Below are 25,107 nucleotides of genomic sequence, written 5' to 3'. Positions count from 1 at the left end.
ATATTTTTCAGAGGATTTTCTTACCTAAATTCTTATACCTCTTTCATGCCTCGCTGATCTTTCTCCCCACAAGGTTCTTTACGAAGATAGACCGGTTATTAAGATCCTTCTACTGGCAGGGAAAACTGCCTACAATTAGTCTTGCCTCTCTCAAGACGCTCAAGCATCATGGGGGTTTAGCTGCCCCACACATGTATTTTTATATATTCTGGCATCCCAATTGGTTTATGGTCATTGGTGGTTGGACTTGGACCTTCAGAACATCTTGGTTGCCCTTGCAGGTGCTCTGATAGGCTCTTATGAAAGCTTGGTAAATGTGTTGTACAGATTTACAGCTTCTTCCAGGATGCTGACTTCATTGCGGATGGTGGCTTGGGTTTGGTCTGCAGTGCACAGGATCCTTCCAGCTTCCCCTCAGTGGCTGAACCCTCACCTATTCGGTACTCTTAGGGCCCTATTCCACCGGACGATTATCGTTCGCATAATCATTAACGATCTCAAACGACCGCTAATGCGAAAGACCTGAAAGCGTTCACTCATTTCCATGGAAAGATAATTGTTACTTATGATCGTATTTGCGATAGTTTTTTCTTCGCTATTGCGTTCGTATCTGCTGCGAACGACTGAACGATGTCTCATTTAATGCGAACGATTTGCGAACATTTTGAGAATGAGCAACGATAAAAATAGGTCCAGGTCTTATTAAGAGATCAACGATTTCTCGTTCGGTCGTTAATCGTTAACTGCATTTCAACCGAACAATTATCGTTTAGATTAGAACGATTTAACGATAATAGTCTGGTGGAATAGAGCCTTTACTCTCCGTCAGTAACTGTCCCTTGCCGAGGAGCTCCTGGGCACTGCAGACCTCCCTAAGTCTCTGACCCAAAGCTATTTACTGTTGCAGAGAAAGGAGTGTTCCTTGTTTGATAAGGCCTTCACTAGCTGGGTTTGGGATATTCTTACATTGTCTGTAGATAACTGGAAGGAGGTGGAATGCTCTTATTATGCAACTGTGGCGAGTTCTAGGGATCAGCCTATACAATTCCGATTCCTGCAGAGACTTTATTATACCCTGGATATAAGAGAATGGGTATTTCTACCTGTGACTTATGCTTTAGATGCCAGGAATCGGTAGGGAGCCTCCTACATGCTGTATGGGAGTGCCCCCAAGTACTACCTTTTTGACAGATCTGACTGCTTTGACTTTCCTTTCCTGTGTACTCCAGCGGTCTGTCTCTTGGGTATAATAAATGAGGTGACACATAGTTCTCATTATGACCTTTTTATTCTGTTTCTCTTATTCTGTGCCAAGAAAATTGTTATTAAGGAGTGTAAAAGCTCAGATGTTCCCCTGCTGCAGAGATGAATCCATTTAGTTAACAAATATATTAAAATGTGTAAAAAACAACCGCGCTCCTGACAGACACAGCAGTACGTAGGTTACCAGTGTCCGTATAGCTGCAGGCTACCAACAAGTGGTTACTGCTCCCACTTAATAAGACAATAACTAAAGGTAATAATAGTGTTGTGCCGCGCTAAAATGTTACCATATTATAATAAAATGGTTAACTAATTCACACACTCTCTTCCATGCATTGGTTAAAAATAAAGTCACTCACCACATTGGTGTACTGGTTGTACTCTGACTTGTAGTCCTCCGTATCAGCAGATACAGCATCCGATAGGCTTTAGTTTCTTTCAAATTCCTTTAAGGTCCACGGAATAGGTTAGGGTTCTCTACGTCCTTTGTAGTTGTTTGTAACTTCTTTGCAAAGCGTGCGCCCCGGCCGGTGGCGCGTAAACCGCTTGCTAGGATAATCCTGAACGGAGTCCTCTGTGACGTCACAGTACGGATCGCTGTAGGAGGCAAGAGTGTCCTCAACGCGTTTCAAAGGTTCCGACCTTCTTTCTCAAGAGGCTCTTGAGAAAGAAGGTCGGAACCTTTGAAACGCGTTGGACACTCTTGCCTCTTACAGCGATCCGTACTGTGACGTCACAGAGGACTCCGTTCAGGATTATCCTAGCAAGCGGTTTACGCGCCACCGGCCGGGGCGCACGCTTTGCAAAGAAGTTACAAACAACTACAAAGGACGTAGAGAACCCTAACCTATTCCGTGGACCTTAAAGGAATTTGAAAGAAACTAAAGCCTATCGGATGCTGTATCTGCTGATGCGGAGGACTACAAGTCAGAGTACAACCAGTACACCAATGTGGTGAGTGACTTTATTTTTAACAAATGCATGGAAGAGAGTGTGTGAATTAGTTAACCATTTTATTATAATATGGTAACTTTTTAGCGCGGCACAACACTATTATTACCTTTAGTTAACAAATATGTTCCATTGTTTCAAATCCTGTATGACAGTCGTAAGTGTCCTGGGAAATTTAAAAAGGTTTGAATACATTGGCTTATGCTGGATGTTACAGCAGATTAAAGTTGTGTGTGGTACTTGGTTGTGGGGGTGTAGAGGCACCACTATGTATGTATGTGTGTGTGTGTGCTTGGTTGTCTTGTGTTTGTTTGGATGAGTTCTCTTTTTCTGCCATCTTACCCTATACAGTACAGTAGACAGCAAATTCTAGGGCTGCACTTTGTGATTGTATTTTGTTTTATGGCATTTACATCTGTGCAGCTACAAACTAATGTGTTTGGCTGTGTTTTCCATATTGTTTAAAGTACATTTCTAAAATTTAATAAGTTTAAAAAAAAAATAAAAAAAAATTGGCATTTGTGCAACTCCCATTAAAGTCGGTGGGAGTTCTGCTAATGCTGTCACTTTCTTAATTCATTGTCACTTTTTGGACCCTTAGGGCTGTATTACACTGCCCGACATTACACTGTAAGGGTGGTATTACACGGAACGATTATCGTTCGAAAAATCGTTAAATCGTTCGGATTTTAACGATAATCATTTCGTGTAATAGCAGGCAACAATTAAACGACCAACGAGAAATCGTTGATCGTTTAATAGGATCCCGACCTATTTTTATCGTTTGATCGTTCGCTCATCGTTAGCATATCGTTCGGTGGAATAAGAATTCACAGCTGAAATGTACACAATAGCGACGACTAAACGACCGCAAGAACGATCATAAATAACGATCATCGTTTCGTGTACTTGGGCGAACGATTTCGGGTCGTTTGCCTTAGCGGTCGTTTAAGATAGTTTATCGTTAGTCGTTGGAAAATTGCTTGGTGTAATAGTACCCTAAGTGAGCACTGATCTGCTAGATCAGCACTCACTTACCGAGCCAATACACAGCCTGATTCAACAGATAATAGCTCTGAGTAATAGCACCCTTACTTTTGTTACACTTCAGAGTCTAATTGGTTTGTCTGTTTAAAAGGTCAAAGACTCATAAACATACCCCTATGAGGGCTGGACAGAAGTGGAGCTTCTAATAATTATAATGGGTATACCCCTTTTAACCCCTTAACAACATCGGGCGTAAATTTACGCGCTCGCGCCCTGGTACTTAGAGCATCAGGGCGTAAATATACGCCCGATGTTTCCCCGATCGCTGCGTGTTCGCACACAGCGATCGGGGAGGATGGCCTGCTATAAATCATAGCAGGCCATCTTAGCTTCTCGTCACGGGGGGTGGTTAACACCCCCCGTGCTTACGATCGCCGCTATAGGCTGATCAATTCCGATCAGCCAATAGCGGCGATCGGAACCTTTCCGGGTTATCGGTGACCCGATGACCCGGAAAAAAATGGCGGTCGGTGCTGTCCGAGGACGGCACCGACCGCCATTACTGTAAAAAGTAATGGTGGTCCAAATTTTTTTTTTCTATTTTCCGCACCCTATCGCCGCTGAGTGTTGATCAGCATCGCACGAAAGTGCGCTGCTAATCAGCAACCCCTCCTTTTTGGCGTAGGGTGTTTTTTTTCTATATCCTACTGCCACGGTCTGCTGATAAGTGCGGCATTTATCAGCAACACCTTTGTTGCCGTAGGTTTTTTTTATACTTACTGTAAAAAAAAAACATGTAAAAAACACTACATTACACCACACTACATTGAATAAAGTTTGACACTACACCACTACATACCCCATATACTAGTCCCCGTATAAAGATGGCCCCCAGGGTGTTTTCGGCGTCAGAGGGATACGTTATTATTGCCTCCGACACCGAAACAGCCAGTGAGGATGAATGGGGGGATCATTCGTTCCTCCATTCATCCTCATCATCCAGTGACGTGTCTGGGGTAGCGTAGCGTATGCTGCCTCCCAGACACGTCTTTTCCGCCAGTACCGTCCCAATAAGAGATGACGGTATGGCATGAAATTCTCCAAACTCTGCGAGAGTACCTCTGGGTACTCTTACAGATTTAGGGTACGTGCACACTGCGGAATGGCGAAGGATAACCCTTCGTGCATTCCGCAGCTGGCACCCGCCGGCGGACTGATGCGGGCGCGCGTCTCCACCCGTGTCATAGACTCCATTCTATGCACAGGCGGATTCCATCATCCATCCAAAAAATGAACACGTTGGTCGGAGAGCGGAATCCGCCCGTGCATAGAATGGAGTCTATGACACGTGTGGAGACGTGTGCCTGCATCACTCCGCCGGCGGGTGCCAACTGCGGAATGCACGAAGGGTTATCTGTCGCGATTCCGCAGTGTGCACGTACCCTTAGAGTGTATGTAGGAAGGGACACCCGAATCCAGCCCCCAGATGCCCCCTCGCCCCCCCCCCCCCATCCTCGGAACAAGTGGGAAGATCGTCCGGGAACTGATCTTCCCACTGCTGGATAAAGGTCACCACCTGTACAGGGATAACTTTTATACCAGCACCCCCTCTTCCGGACCCTCGCTGCCCTGTAGCTTGCGGCACGATCCGAACATATCAGAAGCAGTAATTAGGGCCCTAATATTTAGCAGCCATGGAGCGGACCCAGCGCTTCTGGATATGAAGGACCCCGTATCGCACCAGGGCAACATTTTCCAGGTGACGTCCCCCACACTGGAGAAAGGGAGACCCCAGAAGAAGTGTAGAGTGTGGTGTAACAGGGGGATCAGGAAGGACACCATTTTCCAGTGTGACACCTGTCCTGATCACCCCGGCCTCTGCATACTGGATCGCTCCAAGGCGTACCACACGTCATTGGGGTTCTACATTATCTAAATTCTGTCCCTTATTCCTATTTCAGGGGTCACGTTGATCCAGGGATTATTCTGATCGCCATTATGGAGTCGGGAAGGAATTTTTTCCCTGTGATGAGGCTACTGTCGTCTGCCTTACGAGGGTTTTTTCCCTTCCTCTGGGTCAACACAGGTTGAATTTGATGGACACCTGTCATTTTCAACCTTCAAACTAATAATTGGCCTAATACCCCCAAATAAATTAGAATTGTCCCTTTTCCCCAGCTAAATAGGTATGGCCGCCATTCCCATTAGAGGATGCCATGATGCAATTACAAAGCCTCTGTGAGGCCAGGACAGTAGAAACCCCCCACAAGTGACCCCATTCTGGAAACTATACCCGATAAGCAATCTAACAAGCGGGGCAGCGGGGATATGGCCCCCTGGTGACGGCCACATTTGGAACGTGAAAATGAAAAAAATTGTATTTTTTATTTTCTCGGCACATGTTCTACGTAAGTGCCCGTCACCAGTGGGGTCCATATGCTCACTGTACCCCTTGTTAGATTCCTTATGGGGTGTAGTTTCCAGAATGGGGTCACTTGTCGGGGGTTTCTACTGTCCTGGCAGCACAGGAGCTTTGTAAATGCGACATGGCCTCCATCGTCCATTCCAGCCTCTAAATGGCGCTCTGTCCCTTTAGTGGCTTGCCCTGTGCCCATATGGCACATTATGCCCACATGTGGGGTATTTTCGTACTCAGGGGAAACTACCCTACACGTTTTGTGTTCATTTTCTTTTTTAACCCCTTGTGGAAATGGAAAAAATCAAGGCTAGACCAACATTTAGTGTAATTTTTGTAAAATTTTTACTCTAAATCATTAATCTTGTCATGATTTTTTCATTTTCACAAGGGGCTAAAAGATAAAAAAAAAAAAACACTAAATGTGTAGCGCAATTTCCCCTGAGTACGGAAATACCCCACATGTGGACATAAAGCGCCATGCGGGTGCAGGGTAAGCCTCCGAAGGGAAGGAGCGCCATTTGGTTTTTGAAGGCTGGATTTGGATGGAATGGATTTCGAGGGGCCATGTTGCATTCAAAAGGCCCCTGTGTTGCCAAGACAGTTGAAACCCCCCACAAGTGACCCCATTATGGAAACTACACCCCTCAGGGAATGTAACAAGGGGTGTAGTGAGCATATGGACCCCACTGGTGACTGGCACAAATGTGGAACAATGTGGCGTGAAAATGAAATATTAAATTTTTTACACTATAATGTTGGTTTAGCCTTGAATTTATCATTTTCACAAGGGGTTAAAAGAGGGAAAAAAAACCAAAATGTGTAGAGCAATTTCCCCCGAGTCCGTAAATACCCCACATGTGGACATAAAGCGCCATGTGGGCGCAGGGCAAGCCTCCGAAGGGAAGGAGCGCCAATTGGATTTTGGAGATTGGATTTGGCTAGAATGGATGATGAACGCCATGTCGCATTTACAGAGCCCTCGTGCTGCCAAAACACTGGAAACCCCCCACAAGTGACCCCATTCTGGAAACTGCACCCCTCAGGGAATCTAACAAGGGGTGCAGTGAGGATATGGACCCCTGGATGACGGGCACATTTGTGCCATGAAAGTGAAAAAATGAAAATTTTCCCTTTCACGTCACATTGTTCCACATTTGTGTCCGTCACCAGTGGGGTCCATATGCTCACTGCACCCCTTGTTAGATTCCTTGAGGGGTGTAGTTTCCAGAATGGGGTCACTTGTGGGGGGTTTCCAGTGTCTTGGCAGCACGAGGGCTCTGTAAATGCGACATGGCCCTTGAAATCCTTTCCAGTGAAATTCAGCTTCCAAAAGCCAATTGGCGCTCCTTCCCTTTGGAGGCTCGTCCTGCGCCCCTTTGGCACTTTATCGCCACATGTGGGGTATTTCCGTACTCGGGAGAAACTGTGCTACACATTTTGTGTCTTTCTTTCCTCTTATCCCTTTAAGAAAATGAAAAATTGAAGGCTAGAACAACGTTTTAGTGTAAAAAATAAATTTTTCTTTTTTTCACGCCATATTGTTCGGAAAATCTGTGAAGCACCTGTGGGGTCCAAATGCTCACCGCACCCCTTGATAAATTCCTTGAGGGGTGTAGTTTTCTAAATGGTGTCCCTTTAGGGGTGTTTTTTAGGTTTTGGCACCCCAGAGCCTCTGCCAACCTGAAGTGGTACAGTCAAAAATGACCAAATATAACGGAGGCATTGAAATTCACTAGGCGCTCCATTATATCTGAGGCTTGTGGTTGCGTCAAATAGCGCAATAGGGCCACATATGGGGTATTTTTATAAACTGCAGAAACGGGGCAATAATTATTGGGGTGCATTTCTCTGGTAATAGGTTCATAATTATGAAAAATATTGGATTAAAATAAAATCTCTGCACAGAAAATTTAAATTTTCAAATTTCTTACACACTTGGCTTTTATTTCTGTGACTCCGCTAAAGGGGGGGTGTGCCCCGGGCTGAGATGTTTTGGTATGAATGGCCTTATTTTAAGGAAAAGAAAAAGAAAGGAAGAAAAAACAATTTTTTTTTTTTTTTTTTGTGTGTTTGCGTTGCTCTGTATATAGGAAAGTATAAAAGGAATCAATAATATACAATATAGGGATAGAAGATGTGGGGGTGGATTTGCTGTGTGTTGGAAATCCATCTGAGAAAGGTGGGTGACTGACGCTGGTGAATATACCGATTGTGAGAAGGGGGGCTGCCGGGGTTTTAGTCTGCTGAAAAGAGGTGAAATGTACTAATAGTTATATTATATATATACAGAGGGTGTGTATGGTTTTTTTTCTTTTTTTTTCTTTCTTGTTTTGTTGTTTGTGTGGCTTGTTTGTCTGGCCTGGGGCGCTTCCCGTGCGTGGGCGGGGGGGGGGCGGAGACCCTGCACGGATAGAATCAATAAACTAACCTCATAAGCTAGTGGGAGGTGGAAGCGTGAGCTAGAACTACAGCACCTCATAGTAAGAGGATTTATAGAGGATGTTCCGCGGGTTCGACTCCATGGGAAAAAGAGGATATGTACTGTCCTAAGGGCTTTATTGGACGATAATTTTTTTTTTTTTTTTGGGGGGGGGGGGATGGGTCTGGGTGTGTGGGGGGAATGGGGTATAGTTTTATTTTTGTTTTTGGATATACTGTGTAATTGTTTATGGATATATTAAAAAAAAAAAAAAAAAAAAAGGGTTAAAACACTTTCTGGATATGCTTTTGCAGAGTGTGGGGGGTGCAGTTTCTGAAATGGGGTGCTTTGTGGGGCTCTCTAACATACAGGCCCCTCAAATACACTTTAAACCTGAACAGGTCCCTAAAAATATCTGATTTTGAAATTTTACTGAAAATTTGGAAATTTGCTGCTAATGTTTTAAAGTGTCACTGTCTTGAAATTTTTTTTTGCAGAAATCAATAGTCCATGCGATTTTAAGAAACTTTGTAATTGGGTTTATTATCCGAAAAATGCATTTTTATCATTAAAAAGCAGTTTGAAGCTCTCCCCCCTGTCTTCATTGTTCTCCTATGGAGAGAGCTAAAGAAAAGACCAAAACAGGACAACAAAGAGTTAATCTACAAATCCCTCACCCGTTATCTGTTCTGACCATCACCAGTGACCTGTCTGAGCTCGGATTACAGCTGTCACCCAGCTCCATGCCTGTAATCCTCTGTTATCTGCTTTCTGCTGCCGGCTAACTCCCTCCTTCCTCCTCCCCCCTCCCCTCTCCCTAGAGCAGACAGGGTACGTCTCCTGCAACAAGTCACAATTTTCAGATTTTTCAGAGTGGATGAAAAAGAGGAAGGAGGGGGGGACCTGGGAAAAGGCTTTTTACATGCAGATAATGGCAGATTTGGCTAATAAACCCAATTACAAAGTTTCTTAAAATCGCCTGGACTATTGATTTCTGCAAAAAAAAAAAAATACGACAGTGACTCTTTAAGCTTCCTATTGTCTAAAAAAAATGAAAGATCGTTTAATAAATGCTGCCAACATAAATTAGACATGTTGCTAATGCTATTTAATATATAATTTATGTGGTATAACCACTTTCTGTATAAGCAAAAAAGTTTCAAAGTTGGAAAAATGCATTTTTTCACATTTTTTTCACATTATTTGGGGGTTTTTCATAAAGATTCGTTATGTGTATCGACTCCAATTTACCAGAACTGTAAAGTACAATATGTCACGAGAAAACTCTCAGAATCAGCCGGATAGGTAAAAGCATCCCGAAGTTATTGATGAATAAAGTGACACTGGTCATATTCATAAAATTTGTCTCTGTCATTAAGGCCATTTCAGGCTCTGTCCTTAAGGGGTTAAACACCTTTTACCCCTTAACAACTGAGGGAGTACATTTATGCCCTTGGGGCCTGGGCTTTAGCCCTTAAATCACTTTTAAGTGTAAGTGACAGGAGCAGCACTTGTCACTTACCAATCAGGACCCTGCAGCATGACTGCATATTGCTGTATTCAGACTGACCAATATACTGTAAAGTGCATTACATAAACACAGACACCCTTCAAAATTTTACCCCATAAAATTTTTTGGGGAGTTTCGTCATTCATTTATGGTAGATTGAAAGAGACTATTAAAAATACACCTGTTCTTGAAAAAAACAAGCCCTCACATGGCCATGTAGATGGAAAAATAAAGAGTTATGGTCCGGTCCTTAAGGCTATTTTAGGGTCTGTCCTTCAGGGGTTAAGATAATACAGTACTACTTGAGCTACAATCTAACACTAGGAAGCAGTGATCCTAACTAGTAGATTGATAAGTGTGAGACAGGCTCAGGATGTCTTTTTGAGAGATGAAACTTTTTCAATATGGAGAAATAAGTCACTATTTTTGCATGAAGATACTGTCCTTTTGGATTTGATTTTCTGTACCTAGTAACTTTCTCTCTTTTGGATCATTATCTATATATTATAACATTTTGCTGACCTGTCATTGTTTCCTTATTGTAGGAATATTTTCTAAAAGCAGAGCTGACAAGCCAGATGTTGAAAGACGGACCAGTTCTATGTGCCTTGTCCCACTGCAAGAATCCTATTCCTGAGCAGTCTGTTTTGACCATGAGAAAGCTGACGATCACCTATGTAAGGCGTTTACATGGTTTTAGATTACTAGCATTCGCAGCTCCACACATGTCAATGGTTGTTTTTCCAGATCAGCTTCACTAATGGTCCTTTTACACGGAAAGATTATCTGCCAAAGATTTGAAGCCAAAGCCAGGAATGGATTTGAAAAGAGGAGAAATCTCAGGATTCCCTTTATGACCTGTTCTCTGTTTATAGTCTGTTTTTGGCTTTGGCTTCAAATCTTTGGCAGATAATCAGATAATCTTTTTGTGAAAATGGACCCTAAGTGGGGCTTCTGCTTTCATACTACCACTCCATGACCACTAAGCAACTGACTGAAGCTGTGAATCCTATGGTAGAAAATCACTGAAGAAAAAGACCTGTGAAGGTGCCCTCACACATCCTTTATGTGTGGCGTTTTTCAGGCCCCCCAAAAAAGCCAGAAAAACTGCCAATACATTATTTTCCATGCATTTGGGTATTTTTCTGGCTTTTTTTTTACTTTGTGTGAATGATTTTTTTTGTGGTTTAGGCGTTTTTGCATGCTGAATTTTTTTTTTCCCCTCTGCCATCACATGACCTAGTTGCTGGACCACAAAAGGTGACACCAGAAAATGCACAGCAATGGCGTTTTTGAGACAACCAGAACAGTCCAATTAAAGACTATGGCCACAGTACGCCAAAAAAGGCCACACCCTCAGCATGCTGCATTTTTTAAACATCTATTTGCTAGCGTTTTTGCAAAAAAGAAAAACAAAAACACCCAGGAGGTTTTTCCATGATTTGAAGGATGTGTGAAACCAGCCTTAAGTTTTTATTTATTTATTTTATTTTAGTTATTTTAACCACTTTTAATGTAGGGTCGCCTTTACAGTAGATGGCATACTGTGAGGAATATCTGTGGTCAAAAATATGCCCAAAACATGCCATATTTTACAGTTAAAAATGTTTTACTTATTTTGCTCTTAAAAAAAAAGCTGTTGTTTTTGTGTGTGTGTGTGTGGGGGGGGGGGGGTTGAGCCATAAAATACACCCTAAAATATTATCTGTACATAGGCATTAGTTCTTAAGGTGCCTTGCTTCAGGTAGGCCTTGCCCTCCATCAAAGAAAAAAGCAGATGTAAAAGAAAGAAAATTATGGAGAAGGACATCTGTTTTAACAGCTGGAAATATTGCTGTTAAGCAATTTGGAAACGAGCTGTATTTTGGGGGATGAAATCATTCTAAAAACATGTTTTTGCCAAAAATTATTTATAAAAAGTATCTTGCCTCTTTTATTATGACACATTTGTAATAACATTCACAAGGTTGTTTAATACAAGGCACATATGACGGGTATTTTTTATTTTTCCCCTGTGGCAATGTTGCGGAAGTATGTTTATGTGCTGCTTTTGTTGCTTTTTTTTTTTTTTTTTTTTTGAAAGTGCAGATACCTGCTCAACACATTCTCCCTTATAATGTACATGTATGTATATATTATGTTTGATTTCACTCATAAGCCTTTGGTTTTTATGTCTGTGCAGAGCGACAATAGTGAAGATAAGGGAGGATACATCTGCCATGCTTGTGCACAACAACGAGTCGGGCCAATAACACAACTGATGATCTCTCAGGAGGTTTTGACAACCTTGGATCTTAAACTAGAGAACATTGTGCTTCCCAGGCACTATGAAGGACTGCTGAATCTTATTTAAGTGAATCACTGGTACTGGCAACTATTTGCTTACCTATAACTTGGACATAATACAAATATAGCAACAAGCTGATTGTAGCGTGTCTTTTAACATTGCTATTTATATTGAATGATATTTATTGTTTCTTCAGTTATCAGGATACACAGTTTGATGTAATTTAATACGTAAATTAGAATTTTCTTCTTGTAAATGTAATTGGGGAATACAGCACCATGGTTATAGGTCCTTGGCACTAGGAGGCTGACAGCTGTACCTCTTTTACCGACATCCATTTTTGCCTAGTGTCTGTAGAAGAAGACGTGACCTACTCCTGCTGCATTTTTTTTATTTTCATTTTCTTTTCTTTTACAGTTGATCAGGTGGGTTGTCAGTGATGGCTGCTACACTAGTAGAATCCCCCCTTAATAGCTGAGGGTGGCAGAAAACTAGGCAGTACTTGGCCAGCTTATGGGCAAGATGGTTTTAGCCTTCAAGGCTACCCTATATGGTCAGTTTCTCTCTTGCCCCCTTCAGAAGGAAATTCTTGCTGGTTTGACAAATTATCACTCTTCTTGGACAAGAAGATACTTCTTACATCACTCATTGCTGGGAGCTCCTACAGGGGATGACATCCCTTGCCATACACCAGCAATTCATCTTCATTGAGAACATTTTGTCTTATTTACCACAGTATTATCATTCAGATGGCCTCACTCTCTGTCAGATCAGAGGGCCCAAGTAACGTCTTTTTAGCTTTAAATTGTACCATTGCTGCGCTCTTGGAAGAGTAGGGTTCCCTTTCTTCAGGTCACTGTTCACACTAAGCAGCCCAATGGGGTTTCCTGGGCAGTTCTCAATCAAGCATCAAGTTCCCAGGTCCGCAAGGCTGTCACCTGGGATAGGTGCACACATTCACCAACTCAACCAAATCTGTACCATGGTATCTCGGATGGCAGTTTTAGCTGCAGGGTGCTCTACGTTGCTGTACTTTAGGCAGGTTGCATGGTAGTTGCTCCTTTTTTTCTTGAATGTTTTAACCCTCTGAGACCAATTTTAACATCCCATGTACTTTTTGTACTGACCGTAAAAACCTTTTTTTTTTTCCTGGTACGCACAGATACTGCCTTCATTTTCATTCGCCCTTAACATAGGGTTGCGTTTTGCATGTTTGTCTTGGCTGTTACTCCCAGGATTGGGCAATCCTTGGGTTCTGGAGTTCCTTTTTCTTTGCCTTTTTTACTGTTTGTTGCACAAACTTAACTTAGAGTTCTTTTACACGGCCCGACATGGGGCTGTGCACGGACACAAACGAGCCGCAATCAGCGAGATTGGCGCTCATTTTCAAGTCTTTTTACACAGGACATTTAATCAGGTGCCGGGCCCCACAAAAGATCCTTGTAACGTTTGTGCAGCCATGAAAACTGACTGTGTGTGTGTGTGTGTGTGTGTGTGTGTATAAATATATATATATATATATATATATATATATATATATATATATATATATATATATATATATTATATATCTGTACTGTCAGTTTCCAGATCACAAGCAGTGCATACTAACCTTCTGTGTTGCTTGTGATCTGGCATTCCACTTTGCAGCTCCCCCATTCCTTGGCTGATAGCTGCCACTTTTACACATTTCTAGCAACACTCCTGACCAATATTGAGCCTGTCTAAGACCAATATTCAGCCTGTCTAAAAGGCCCTTTAGTGTTGGTGGAAGGGGTGTAGCCTATCTAGGCAGTGTCAACACTTTTCATGCCTGGTGTCAGTCTCCCATATACCTATGGTTCTGTGTCCCCCATGGAATCCTATAAGAAAATTATTTTACAGTGAGTACAAAAATGTATTTATAATAATAATAATAATATTGATGGAGAGTTGTAGTTAAGCCTGAACTGGAGAGTATCCCTGAATGTCTTATATCTTAGTATGAAAATGCTTGGGCTAAAGGACAATATGTGAAAGTGAGTAACTGACCCAGTGCTAGAAAACAGAGGGTTGTTATATTGGTACATACTCTGGGACATTGCTACTAGTAGGGTATCACTATATCGGGCCCTATTCTCTTTAATATAAAGTGTAGCAGTATACTGTTTATACGGTGGCATCTCCAAAAGAGTTACAAACTGGTCTGAATAGGTTGGAGGCTTCAGCTGAAAAGTGGCAGATGAGGTTCAACACTGATAAATGTAAGTTTATGCACAAGGGAAGGAAAAGTCTACATCAAGATAATTTACTACATGGAATAAAACCATTATGAAAAAGGACTGGTACATCACAGTATCCTGAAAGATTTTTAAAATTGTGACTTTTAAGTTTCTAAAAAAAAAGCCATCTAAAAGGGTTACCTAATAATTATGTATTAGTATAACAAAATTGTTCTGTCTAGAGGAAAGAACGATTCTACACCAACAGAAAGATAATTCCTATAATTCTTTACTGTAAGAATTTACATGTTTTATAATGTCTGCATCACATATATCTTCCCCCCAGGTACGCTTAAACAAACATATAAATATTAATATAAAATGTAAAACAGTTTTCCGGGTAAAAATAATTAGTGTTTAAAATGTAATACAAAAAGTGCAGCTTTACCAGCGTCCAAAATAAAATTAATTCAGGTATAAAAAGAGATAAGAGATTAAAAAATAAAGACAACACATCTTGTAGAAGTGTTATAGTTCATAAAGTGCATGCTTTTGCTCATACAACGTATTCCTGGTTCACACAACACTTGAGCATTATCTTCAGTGCGAGCATTTAAAAAAGTACCACCAAATGCATGTGCCACAGTCCTACAATACAGTTGTATAGGTCTGCCTCCCATTAAAAAAAAAACCCTTTTCAATTACAAACATAAACCTATGTTGAAAGCTCATATGCCTGGCTAATAGAATTCTATAGTCACATAACACGCATACCCTGAATGTAATGCCTTATGTATAGTCTAGCTCTGTTACTTTTCCGTTTTTCTTTTCTTTTTTTTACTATTGCAATAGATGTCTTTTAATTGTATATACAGAATTAATATTACGGTTGTTGGCTATTTTAGGCCTTCTTTTTCTGGCTGTGTTTTCTGAATTTACATACTCTGTGCGTTTGCTTTATTGTACATTGTGGGATTACTATTAGGCTTGGATTTGGATGACTCTTGGGGCTTATCTACTAGTAACTATATCTGACTACATTGCATTGTGTTATAGCATTGAATATTCCGTGCATGGTTTATGTCATACTTATTCCTAACTTTTTTTCTGTTACAGGTGTGGTGTTTTTAATGGATTTTCCATCCTGTAATTATTTGTTATATAGTACTAACAAATTCTGCAGTGCACTATACAGAAGTCACATCAGTCCCAGTCCCCAGTGGGACTCACAATCTAAACTCAGAATGATTGTGTTTTCGCCAGGTACTCTGGTGTCCTCTCACAATCAAACACAAGGAGAACTACTGTACATTCAGATGTTACCACTTCCAATAATACTTTAATAAAGCAGTATATGTATCTTTATTAAGATTTTCTTTCTAGTGTGTTCCTTTTTTGGGGAGTTTGTATGTTGCTCATGCACTAAATTGGTTAGAAAAATTTTTTTTTCACATAATATATAATAACCTTACAAATATACTTTAACATGTGGCTGATGAATGTATTGGCTTCCACTTAGGATGGTCCCCCAGAGACGCATTGGGGCAGAGAAGGATGCAAGCTTGTTTTGTCACATTTTTTTCAATATATGCATGTCAGCTTTATCTTTAGTATCTCAATCTCCAGGATTTAGGATTTTATCCTTATGGCAGTATTTGGCTGAATGTTCAATTGCCTTACATATTTTTGTTTTAATGCAGTATGATACTTGATTATTGTTGTAACAAATCTACATATGCAACACAATACAGCCTTTAATGGTATGATTATCTGTAACATATTTTCTACAGTATGCTTGTGTATTGTTGTTTTTTTTTAACCCTAGCTTTCTGCTTTTTATGATGAAATGTATGCACACTTCATTTGTCAGTGTCGACCCATTTTATATTTGTGTAACCCTCATTGAGACATAGACCTACAAGACCAACAAAGGTTTTTGTGGTGTCTGGCACAAAGACCAAAGCAGTAGCTTTAAAGGGAATGTGTCATCAGAAAACAGCCTATTGTTTAAATGAAGTTTTTATGTTAAACATATTTATTAATAGAAATACTGCTTCAGCCAATAACCGGGCTGTGTAAAAGTGTCTGTGATCAGCAGGGGATCGGGAAAACACCCGCTCATTGGCTAGTCACATCTATTGTGCAACTTCAAAATTCATCGCTACGATGCAGTGATCATTTATGCGGCCTGGCCTTTGAAGCCACTGCAAATCAGTACCGATCTAGCTTATTGACGGTCACTTGCGTCTAGGGATAAGCGAACCAGCCGAGGTTCGGGTTCGTATGAACCTGAACTATCGGCTTCTGATTCCCACTGTCTGCCCGCTCCGTGGAGAGGGGGGATACAGCCTATGGCTATATCCTAGTTTTCCAAGCGGTCCCCTGGCTATATCCACCCTCTCCACAGAGCCGGCAGACAGTGGGAATCAGAAGCCGATAGTTAAGGTTCATACGAACACGAACCTCAGCTGGTTCGCTCATCCCTTCTTGCATCCTTGCATGGCCCTATATAAGGCCATGTAAAAGAACCCTAAAAAAGAAACTAAGTTGAGACTTCCTGTTGTAAAGTGATCTGTATAGCATAACAGCAACATGTGACACCAGTAGATAGATAGCATCAAGACAATAGAAGCTCCCTGTGGAACGACCTCTTAAAAGATCACAGAGTATGCTGAGTAATGATTTACAGTCATCTCTATTGTCATCTACAGTATGTCCATGAGGCCTGCCATAAAGCATGTCACTAAATGCTGGTACAAATAGCTTAGGATTGATGGCAGCCCCCAAACCAATGTACAAAAAAATAAAGAGAATGTATAAATATTTAAACAGTGCTCTGCAGTAAGGTCAATCTGGTAATAAGGGTCCAAAAGTGATTACGGGAAAGAAAAATATTCCTCACACATACACAGTCAAGTCACGTTATTATGACCACATCTTACTTTTACTTACATTTGTAGCCTTTAGCTTATAAAAGAAGTCAAGTTTCATGAGCTGGCTTGGTGTGTGTATATAAGATGTGCAATAGGTTGTTGTGTGTAGTAGCCCAGACAGCAAGTGGGGAACAAGGAGGAAGTGAGAGCTGACCTGACAAGTTGGCACTTGCTTCCTCCTCAACATCAGCCTGTGTTATATGGCCTTTACATTGGGATGGTAATGAAGGAGGTGTAGATACAGATAAAGAGGACAGAACATCAAGAAAGGTGTAGAGCAAGGGTGGGCAATGAATTTCCCCATGGGGCCACATGAGAAACTGGAATGATTTTTGAGGGCCAGACTAATAATACTTAATCTTGCCATGGGGAAGGGAGGTTGTTCTATTTGGGGGTGGTACAAATGCCTTTATTAACCTTATATAGATTTAGAAGGGTACAATTGTTCCTGAAAAATGAGCCCTTATAGGTTTTTTTCCTTATCTCATACACAGGGAAAGGGAGGAATTTCTGTTTTCCAATACTCACTTTTGGGAAACTCAGACCTTGGCTTCTCAGACCCCTCCATGCTACCTGCCCTGACTGTCTCTGTACCAGTACATCTAATATCAGGGAGATTTATAGCATCTGGATGTTGTTTTTGTGCTGCTCAGTACTAATGCAATTACTTTGATTTTACACCAGAACTGTGTGTACAGAGCTTCATGGCATGGGTTTCCATAGCCATCAGTTTAATGTCATAACTGTGAAACACGCCATCCATCCAGTCACTAAGATACCTTCAGGCCTGAGTATTATCTCCTAGTAGGTACATTTTAGATTTAAATATCGATTTTCTATTGTTTTGCTAAATAAACAGAGAAAAATACACCAAGACACAATTCAAACAGTACTAGCAGCTATACTTGGATGAATGAGCTGCAAAATTAGCATTTCATCATCATACCCCTGTGCCCCCCACATTCCCCTTACAGAATTGTCATGCCCCCCCACCTTCCCTGTAATATTACCATGCCCTCACATTCCTCCTATCAGATTACTTTGACCATAGTGCCACTCCCCATATAAGAACTACTGTCTTCCTGTGCTCCCCAGGTCCCCCATTCAACATTCCCATGCCTAAACTGAGTTATCAGTAAACAGGGAATGAAGGTTCTGGGCAGGCACACTGCTGAGCTCAGTGCAGCATCGCAGAGCTTGTGAGACAGCACTAGGGATGGTCCGAACCTGCCGAGATTCGGGTTCGTATGAACCCGAACGCTCGGCAGCAAATTCCCGCTGTCTGCCCACTCCGTTGAGCGGGCGGATACAGCGGGAGTAACGCCTGGAAAACTGGGATACAGCCTTTGGCTGTGGCTGTATCCCAATTTTCTAGGTGGTCCTCCTGCTGGATCCGCCCGCTCCACGGAGCGGGCAGACAGCGGAAGTCGTTACCGAGGGTTTGGGTTCGTACGAACCCGTGCCGAACTCTGTTTGGACCATCCCTAGACAGCACCTAAGGTAAATTACCAGTGACCAGATTATTTCATGGTCAGCGACCATGGATGGCCACCTCAAACGCCCACAGTGCAAGAGCGGGAGAAGCGGCATAAAAGTAACAGTCTGCTCTGCTATTAATTCTTTCTGTACTGCAGAATGTAAGTGATGCAGAATAATACTCTACATTGCTTACATTGTACAGTACAAAAAGCGCAGACCGTTCCTTTTATGCCTCTTCTCCGGCTCCAGCACTATGCGGAGGTCAGGTCGGAGTTCGGCAATGCAGATAAGACATGAATACATTTTAATTCTTTAGCGTGGAGAGAGGAGGCGTGCAAGCCTTCCATAGACTTTCAATATGACAGGGAGGCTGGCGGGGTTCCGCCAGTTTTGCTTCGTGTGCTCGGAGCCTAAAATTTTATTCACTCCACCATATTAATCATTAAATGCAGGCTTTTTAAATAAGGCAAACATAAAAAACTGCAACAACTTACCACTAATACAGATATGAAAATCGCTAAAAATATTTTAAAATATGGTCCTAGAAGATTTAAATTGGGTTCTCTAACATCAGGTAAACGTAAAATAAACATGCTGCAGAAGCATACAACATTGCTTACCTGTCTGTTACAGTTATAAAAACGCGGGTATTAGCCAGCGCTGCTGATCTACGCTCCTGGTTGATTAACTATTTAAATGCAGCTGTCAAAGCTGACAGCTGCATTTAAATAGTGCTTGGCCCCCTGTCCCTGGTGTCTAGTGGGGGTATCGGGAGGGAAGATCCCTTCTACTGAGCCGGCCTGCACTCAGCAACGGAATGACGCTGATCCAGGCTCGGTAATCCATGTTTCTGGTCTGCTGCAGACCAGAGTAATAGAGCACTGATCTGATAAATCATTGCTCTATTATATACACAGCATTAATCTCAATGGGAGATCAGTGCTGTGTATACAGAAGTCCCCCAGGGGACTTCTAACTAATGTGTGAAAAAAAGTCCCCTCCCCTAATAAAAGTTTAAATCACCCCTTTTCCCATTTTCAAAATAAAAAATAAATAAAAAAAAAACATATTTGGTATCACCACGTGCGTAATCACCCGAACTATTAAATTATCACATTCCTGATCTTGCAGGGTAAATGGTGTAAGCACAAAAAAACGCCCAAATTGTGCATTTTTGTTTACACAAAAATGTTTTGTTTTTTACAAGAATGTAATAAAAAGTGATCAAAAAGTTGCATGTATGCAAACAAGGTACCAAAAGAAAAGAAGCAAAAAACTACACCTCACACAGCTTCATAGACCAAACAATAAAAGCGTTAGAAGGATGGGAATATTGCAATTTTAAAGATATTTAGTTGGTTTTTTTTTAAGATTTTAATTTTTTTGAAAGCCATCAAATAAAATAAAAGTTATACTTTTAAAAGTTACATATCATTGTAATCATACTGACTTGAGGAACATAGCTAACATGTCAGTTTTATCTTAGAGCAAACGGCGTAAACACGAAACCCCTCTAAATAAAAATAAATGCACCTTTTTTTCAATTTTACTGCACATAATTTTTTACGGTTTCGCAGCATATTTTATGGAAAAATGAAGTCTATCATTGCTAACTATAATTGGTGTCACAAAATGTAAGGGCTCATGTGGGTCTGTAGGTGAAAATATGCAAGCACTATGGCCTTTTAAACATGAGGAAAAAACTAAAGCGCAAAAATGAAAACTGGCTCAGTCATTAAAGGGTTAAAAACAAGACTTGGGGAGGCGGGAGGCCATACCACTTGGACTGGTCTTAATATAAAGTGCTTGTGCATCAAACAAGTAAACCAATAGACTCCAACAGCATAAATGTATCTAATAAAGTTCTATTGCAAAACAACATGCTATAAGTATGCTGAACAGGGATATGGGAAATATCATAATGAAGATGCACTACATAAAGTATAGATAATGATATATAACCTCCCAGAGGAAACAGGAGGCGAAACGGCATTGGAGTGTGAGGTGGGGGCCAGTGGACTGGGACACAAGGTAGTATATCATTATCTATACTTTATGTAGTGCATCTTTATTATGGTATTTCCCATAACCCTGTTCAGCATACTATATAGCATGGCTGTTGTTTATGCACTAGCACTTTATTACATACGTTTATGCTGTTAAAGTGTATTGGTTTACTTATTTGATGCACAAGCACTATATATTAAGACCAGTCCCAGTTGTATGGCCTCCCGCCTCCCCAGTTAATGTTAATGCATTTTTATTGTTATTTTTTGGTACTAGATATGTTTGTATGTGTATTAGTTTAGAATTGAATCTCAATTGTACCATCTGTACTGTGAGCGTATACAAAGGTTCCTATTGGAAGTGTAGGTGTTATATTACTTTCCCTTAGGCCTCTGTCAAAGCTCTGCCACCTTGCCTATTTCCCTCCCACATCAATCCTGCCAGTTCTCTGCCCAAAGCTGTTGCAGAACATCTCATTTCACGGCAGACTATTGCCCATCAGTGAGTTTGCAGGTGCAATTGTTCGCTCTGCTCTTTTTGTGGCATCATTCATCACATTGCAGCATGAGAGAAGCAGAGACCAGATCTGGCTAAGCATTCTATGACATCAGAGGATGAAGCATTGTCTCAAGAAATAGAGAGGGAAGAGTCGAGGAGCTGGAGACCATACCACACTGTGTAGTTCTATGTCTGTCAGGGATGCATGACGCAAAAGCACACTGAAGACCATACAGTTTGTGATAACACTATATAAGAAAGTTATATATCTTGAGGTGAGTTTTATTTAGATGCAATTTTTTGATATGGGAATACCCCCTAAGAATTTCAACAAAAAGCACTTAACCTTCAGTCCTAGGAAACCGAAGACTCTAATCCTCGATTTTTCTGCACAACCAGAGCACTTTGAAAGCAGTACCAGTTTATGCAGATCAAAAGCCATCAGATTTGGATTCTGCCACATTTACTGGAGTTTTGCTCAACATTATTCCTGAGTGCGCTTTTCTCTAGGCTTGTCTTATTTGGTGCTGCTACTGTCCATCTCATTTTCTAGCCTTGAAGAGTGTGGATGCTGTCAGTGCTGCAGTTGCATCTTGTTCATCTTGTTCTAAGCCCCTTTTCACAGTGGCCTAGCAGACCCCAACAACTAGCGCCAATCTCTGTGATTGTCTCTCAGTGATTACCTGTGATCGGCTACAAAGTCTTTACACCGCCCAAATAATTGTTCAGTTCTATCAGAGCAATGTGCTGCGAACAACAATTTAAATGGCTACTAAAAATATTCCTTTCCTCATTCGCTGGCTGATCACTGGTCGTTTTACACAGAACAATTCTTGGGAATGAGCGGTCTAGGAATGCTCATCTGTCTGATAATCGTCCCATGTTAAGGGGCCATTAAGTGATCAGTAGAGTTCTGCCTACTTGCACTGCTCTAGTTTCTGACATTTGTGCTGGAACATGTGTGAACACCAAAAATATTGCCCTAATAAACACCTCTCTTATTTCTGCTTTTTTCGGAAGTAGAAAAGCAGTAGTCTTGATTGAACATACTGTTCTGTGTACACAGCCCCTATGCAGACTTCAATTTTACTCTTATTACAAACTGCAAACAAACACTGTACCATCTCGATAGAAAGTAGAAGAAAGCACAGCTTCAAGGAAGCAAAGGATTACTAACTGCAGTATTCGGGTGGGTTCATACTGAGGAATTCTCGCAGATAAACTCCGCGGAATTCCACAGCATGTCCGCGCACCTTTCTGCCAGCTCCATAGACACCATTCTATGGGCCGGCGTATTCCGCTATCCGCCAAAAGGAGTGACATGTCACTTCTTTCGGAGGATAGCGGAATACGCTGGCCCATAGAATGGTGTCTATGGAGCCGGTGGAAAGGCGCGGACAGACAACTGAATTCCGCGGATATTATCCGCGAGAATTCCTCAGTATGAACCCACCCTTAAAATTACACACACAGGTTTGTTGCCTGAAACCAAGGAGATTGAAGTGTTTTACTTTTTTAGTCAAGAATAGTTGCTTCATTTTTTTCTTGGGTGCATTCTTGAATGTTTGCAAAACAGACATTCCCTTTAAGGGTGCGTTCACACCTACAGGATCTGCAGCAGATCTGCAGCAGATTTGATGCTGTGTTCAGTTATTTAAATGAAATCTGCTGCAGAAAATCAGCTGCAGATCCTGTAGGTGTGAACACACCATAAATGTATATTGCATATACTTAAGCTAAACCTCAATAGTTGAAATGCCTTTAGTTGCTAGCATTATTGCTAAAAAACAAAACGTAAAAATACCATAATAAAAGCCTATAGTTTTGATGGCAAATATTTCAAATTCTCATAAATAGGTTTCTGTATGAACATACCTCACAACCATCTTATTTTTTGCCAGATTGCCATCAAACTGGTGGTTCTTTTACATGTGTCCCATCTTATGTAGAAAAATAATATGCTACTGGGGGTGGGTTTTGGGTGGTCAGGGCATAAAGAAAAAGTCATACTTTCCTAGCACTAGCTCTTGTTCTTTTCCTTCACATTAATCAATTTTCTCTCTTATTAGAAAAAATAGCGTCTCAAGGTCTTCAAGGTTAGAAAGATAGAGAGTGATATATAGATGAATAGAGATATGTTTATTATATAATCAAACCAATGTAGAAACATATAAGAGGATATTAAATTAAACTCATAAATCACCCCCAATTATGGTGCATTTACACAGACAGATTTGTCTGACAGATTTTTTAAGTCAAAGCCAGGAATGTATTTAAAAGAGGAGACATCTCAGTCTTTCCTTTATGACCTCTTCCCTGTTTATAGTCTGTTCCTGGCTTTGGCTTCAAAGAGCTGTCAGATAAATCTTTGTGTAAATGATAGATATATATGATGTACATCTTAAAAATCAAAACGTAAAACAGAAAAAGTAAAGAGTAAAAAATGGCAAAACTTTAGACAAATATAAAAAGGAAGGGAAAGCATCAATAAAAAATAAAAAGTCGCTGTGGATATAGTAAATGAATGTAAAAAACTGAATGATTTATAATAACAGCTAAATCGTGTTATTTCCACATAATAGTAACATTTTGTATACATGTATAAGTAACATTACAGTTAATTCATAGCAGCTTGTAGCTTGATTGGTATACAAATGTGTGTCTGCAACCGCTCTCCTTCTGTATTAGAAGGCACTATGTGTAATCACTGCTGAATAGACTACCAGTAAATCCTGAGACTGCTGACAGAGTGATCCTATGAGACTGTAAAGTCAATGGTATAGTCTCAGGACTTACTAGGAGTCTATTCAGCAGTGATTACATACAGACCAACAAAACAGTTATCACTGAACTCAAGGAGAACAGTGAAAAAAATTCCAATGAAGTACTCAAGAGTCTCCACTGATGCCCCCAAAAATTTAAATATGCAAAACAGGAGTCCGTGGAGCCTCGGTTGCGAGTCTCAAAACACGGGATAGCCAGATATCTCTAGCCTGTTGCCACGGGGTGCCTCCATGATAGGGAGAGCACCACACCACCCTGATAAATAGCCCCTTAAGTCCCACTCGGTTGCGAGTATTGGAACATAAATAGGGAAACACCAGGATTACATACAGTCCACATTTGTACTGTATACAAAACAAGCCGCTATGTAATAAATGGAATGTTACTTATACATGTATACAAAATGTTGCTATTTATTATGTGTATATAACACAATTTAGCTGTTATGATAATTTAATCACAGCAAATCTTTTTTACACTCATTTACTATACCCACAGTGATATTTTCATTTTTTATTACTATGTTTTATTGATGCTTTTTAGAGCTGAGCGAATCGCTCATCTAAATGAAGCAAGGCGCTATGTTTAATCAGTTCTCCACTCATCAAGTCGTCTGCCTGTCAGCGCTGCTCCGCTCCCTGCTGCTCCACCCCGGGTGCTGGGGAAAAGCAGGATTCAATCCTGGGAAACTGGGAGAAGTTTCCCAGGACTGGATCCATCTTTTCCCAGCACCCAGGGAGGAGCGGCAGGGAGAGGAGCAGACTTCAAAGCCCACAGCCTGATGAGAACTATCCCAATAGGAACAAAGCACTTTGTTTGTTCCTACTATAGATTTGCTCATCTCTATTTAAAACCTTGAGGACCTTGAGACACTTATTTTCTACATATCTTTACTATGCCTTTTGGTATAAGGGCATCAAGGTTAACCTCGGCTGCTAGTTATCTTACGAGTTATCTTGAGACACTACCCCCAATCGCTGCTGCAGTATGCCATCTATGCCAATGATTTGCAGAGCCAGCACGTTGTGCACCAAGGGCTCCTCTCAGAGGCAGGAAGAAGAAAAAAGATCATATGACAGACCTGGGGGAGAAGAATGGGATCTGGTCTATTTTCTTCCTATCCCACTATTTACTTCAACTATAAAAAATGCAATAAATAAAGCTTTGTAAAGTTATTTTACATTTATACTATTTTGCTAGTGTATTGCACTAATGTCCACAGTTCTGTCTCTGGTGTCTTTTATACAGCATGTAATGTATTGTTTCTTATATCAAACCACTGTCCTTTATTAGAATGACCTAGAACTTAGTATTTAAGAGGAAAGTTTCATTTGCCCACATACACCCACTCCTTCTTGCAGAGCTACAC

General features: G+C 41.0%; 1 protein-coding gene across 1 annotated transcript in view; it reads left to right on the top strand.

Annotated features, from left to right (window-relative positions):
* Positions 1–15,408, top strand: part of FBH1 (F-box DNA helicase 1) — a 57,988-nt gene extending 42,580 nt beyond the window's left edge. Inside the window, exons 20-22 of the mRNA XM_069978892.1 lie at positions 10,095–10,226; positions 11,732–11,913; positions 15,154–15,408. Coding sequence (XP_069834993.1) covers positions 10,095–10,226; positions 11,732–11,902 — 303 coding nt within the window. The 3' untranslated portion in view covers positions 11,903–11,913; positions 15,154–15,408. The remainder of the gene's footprint in view (positions 1–10,094; positions 10,227–11,731; positions 11,914–15,153) is intronic.
* Positions 15,409–25,107: the final 9,699 nt, after the last annotated feature.

The sequence above is a fragment of the Dendropsophus ebraccatus genome, chromosome 1, assembly GCF_027789765.1.
Source record: "Dendropsophus ebraccatus isolate aDenEbr1 chromosome 1, aDenEbr1.pat, whole genome shotgun sequence".
Lineage (NCBI taxonomy): Eukaryota > Metazoa > Chordata > Amphibia > Anura > Hylidae > Dendropsophus > Dendropsophus ebraccatus.
This window is presented reverse-complemented; position numbering and strand designations above follow the sequence as displayed.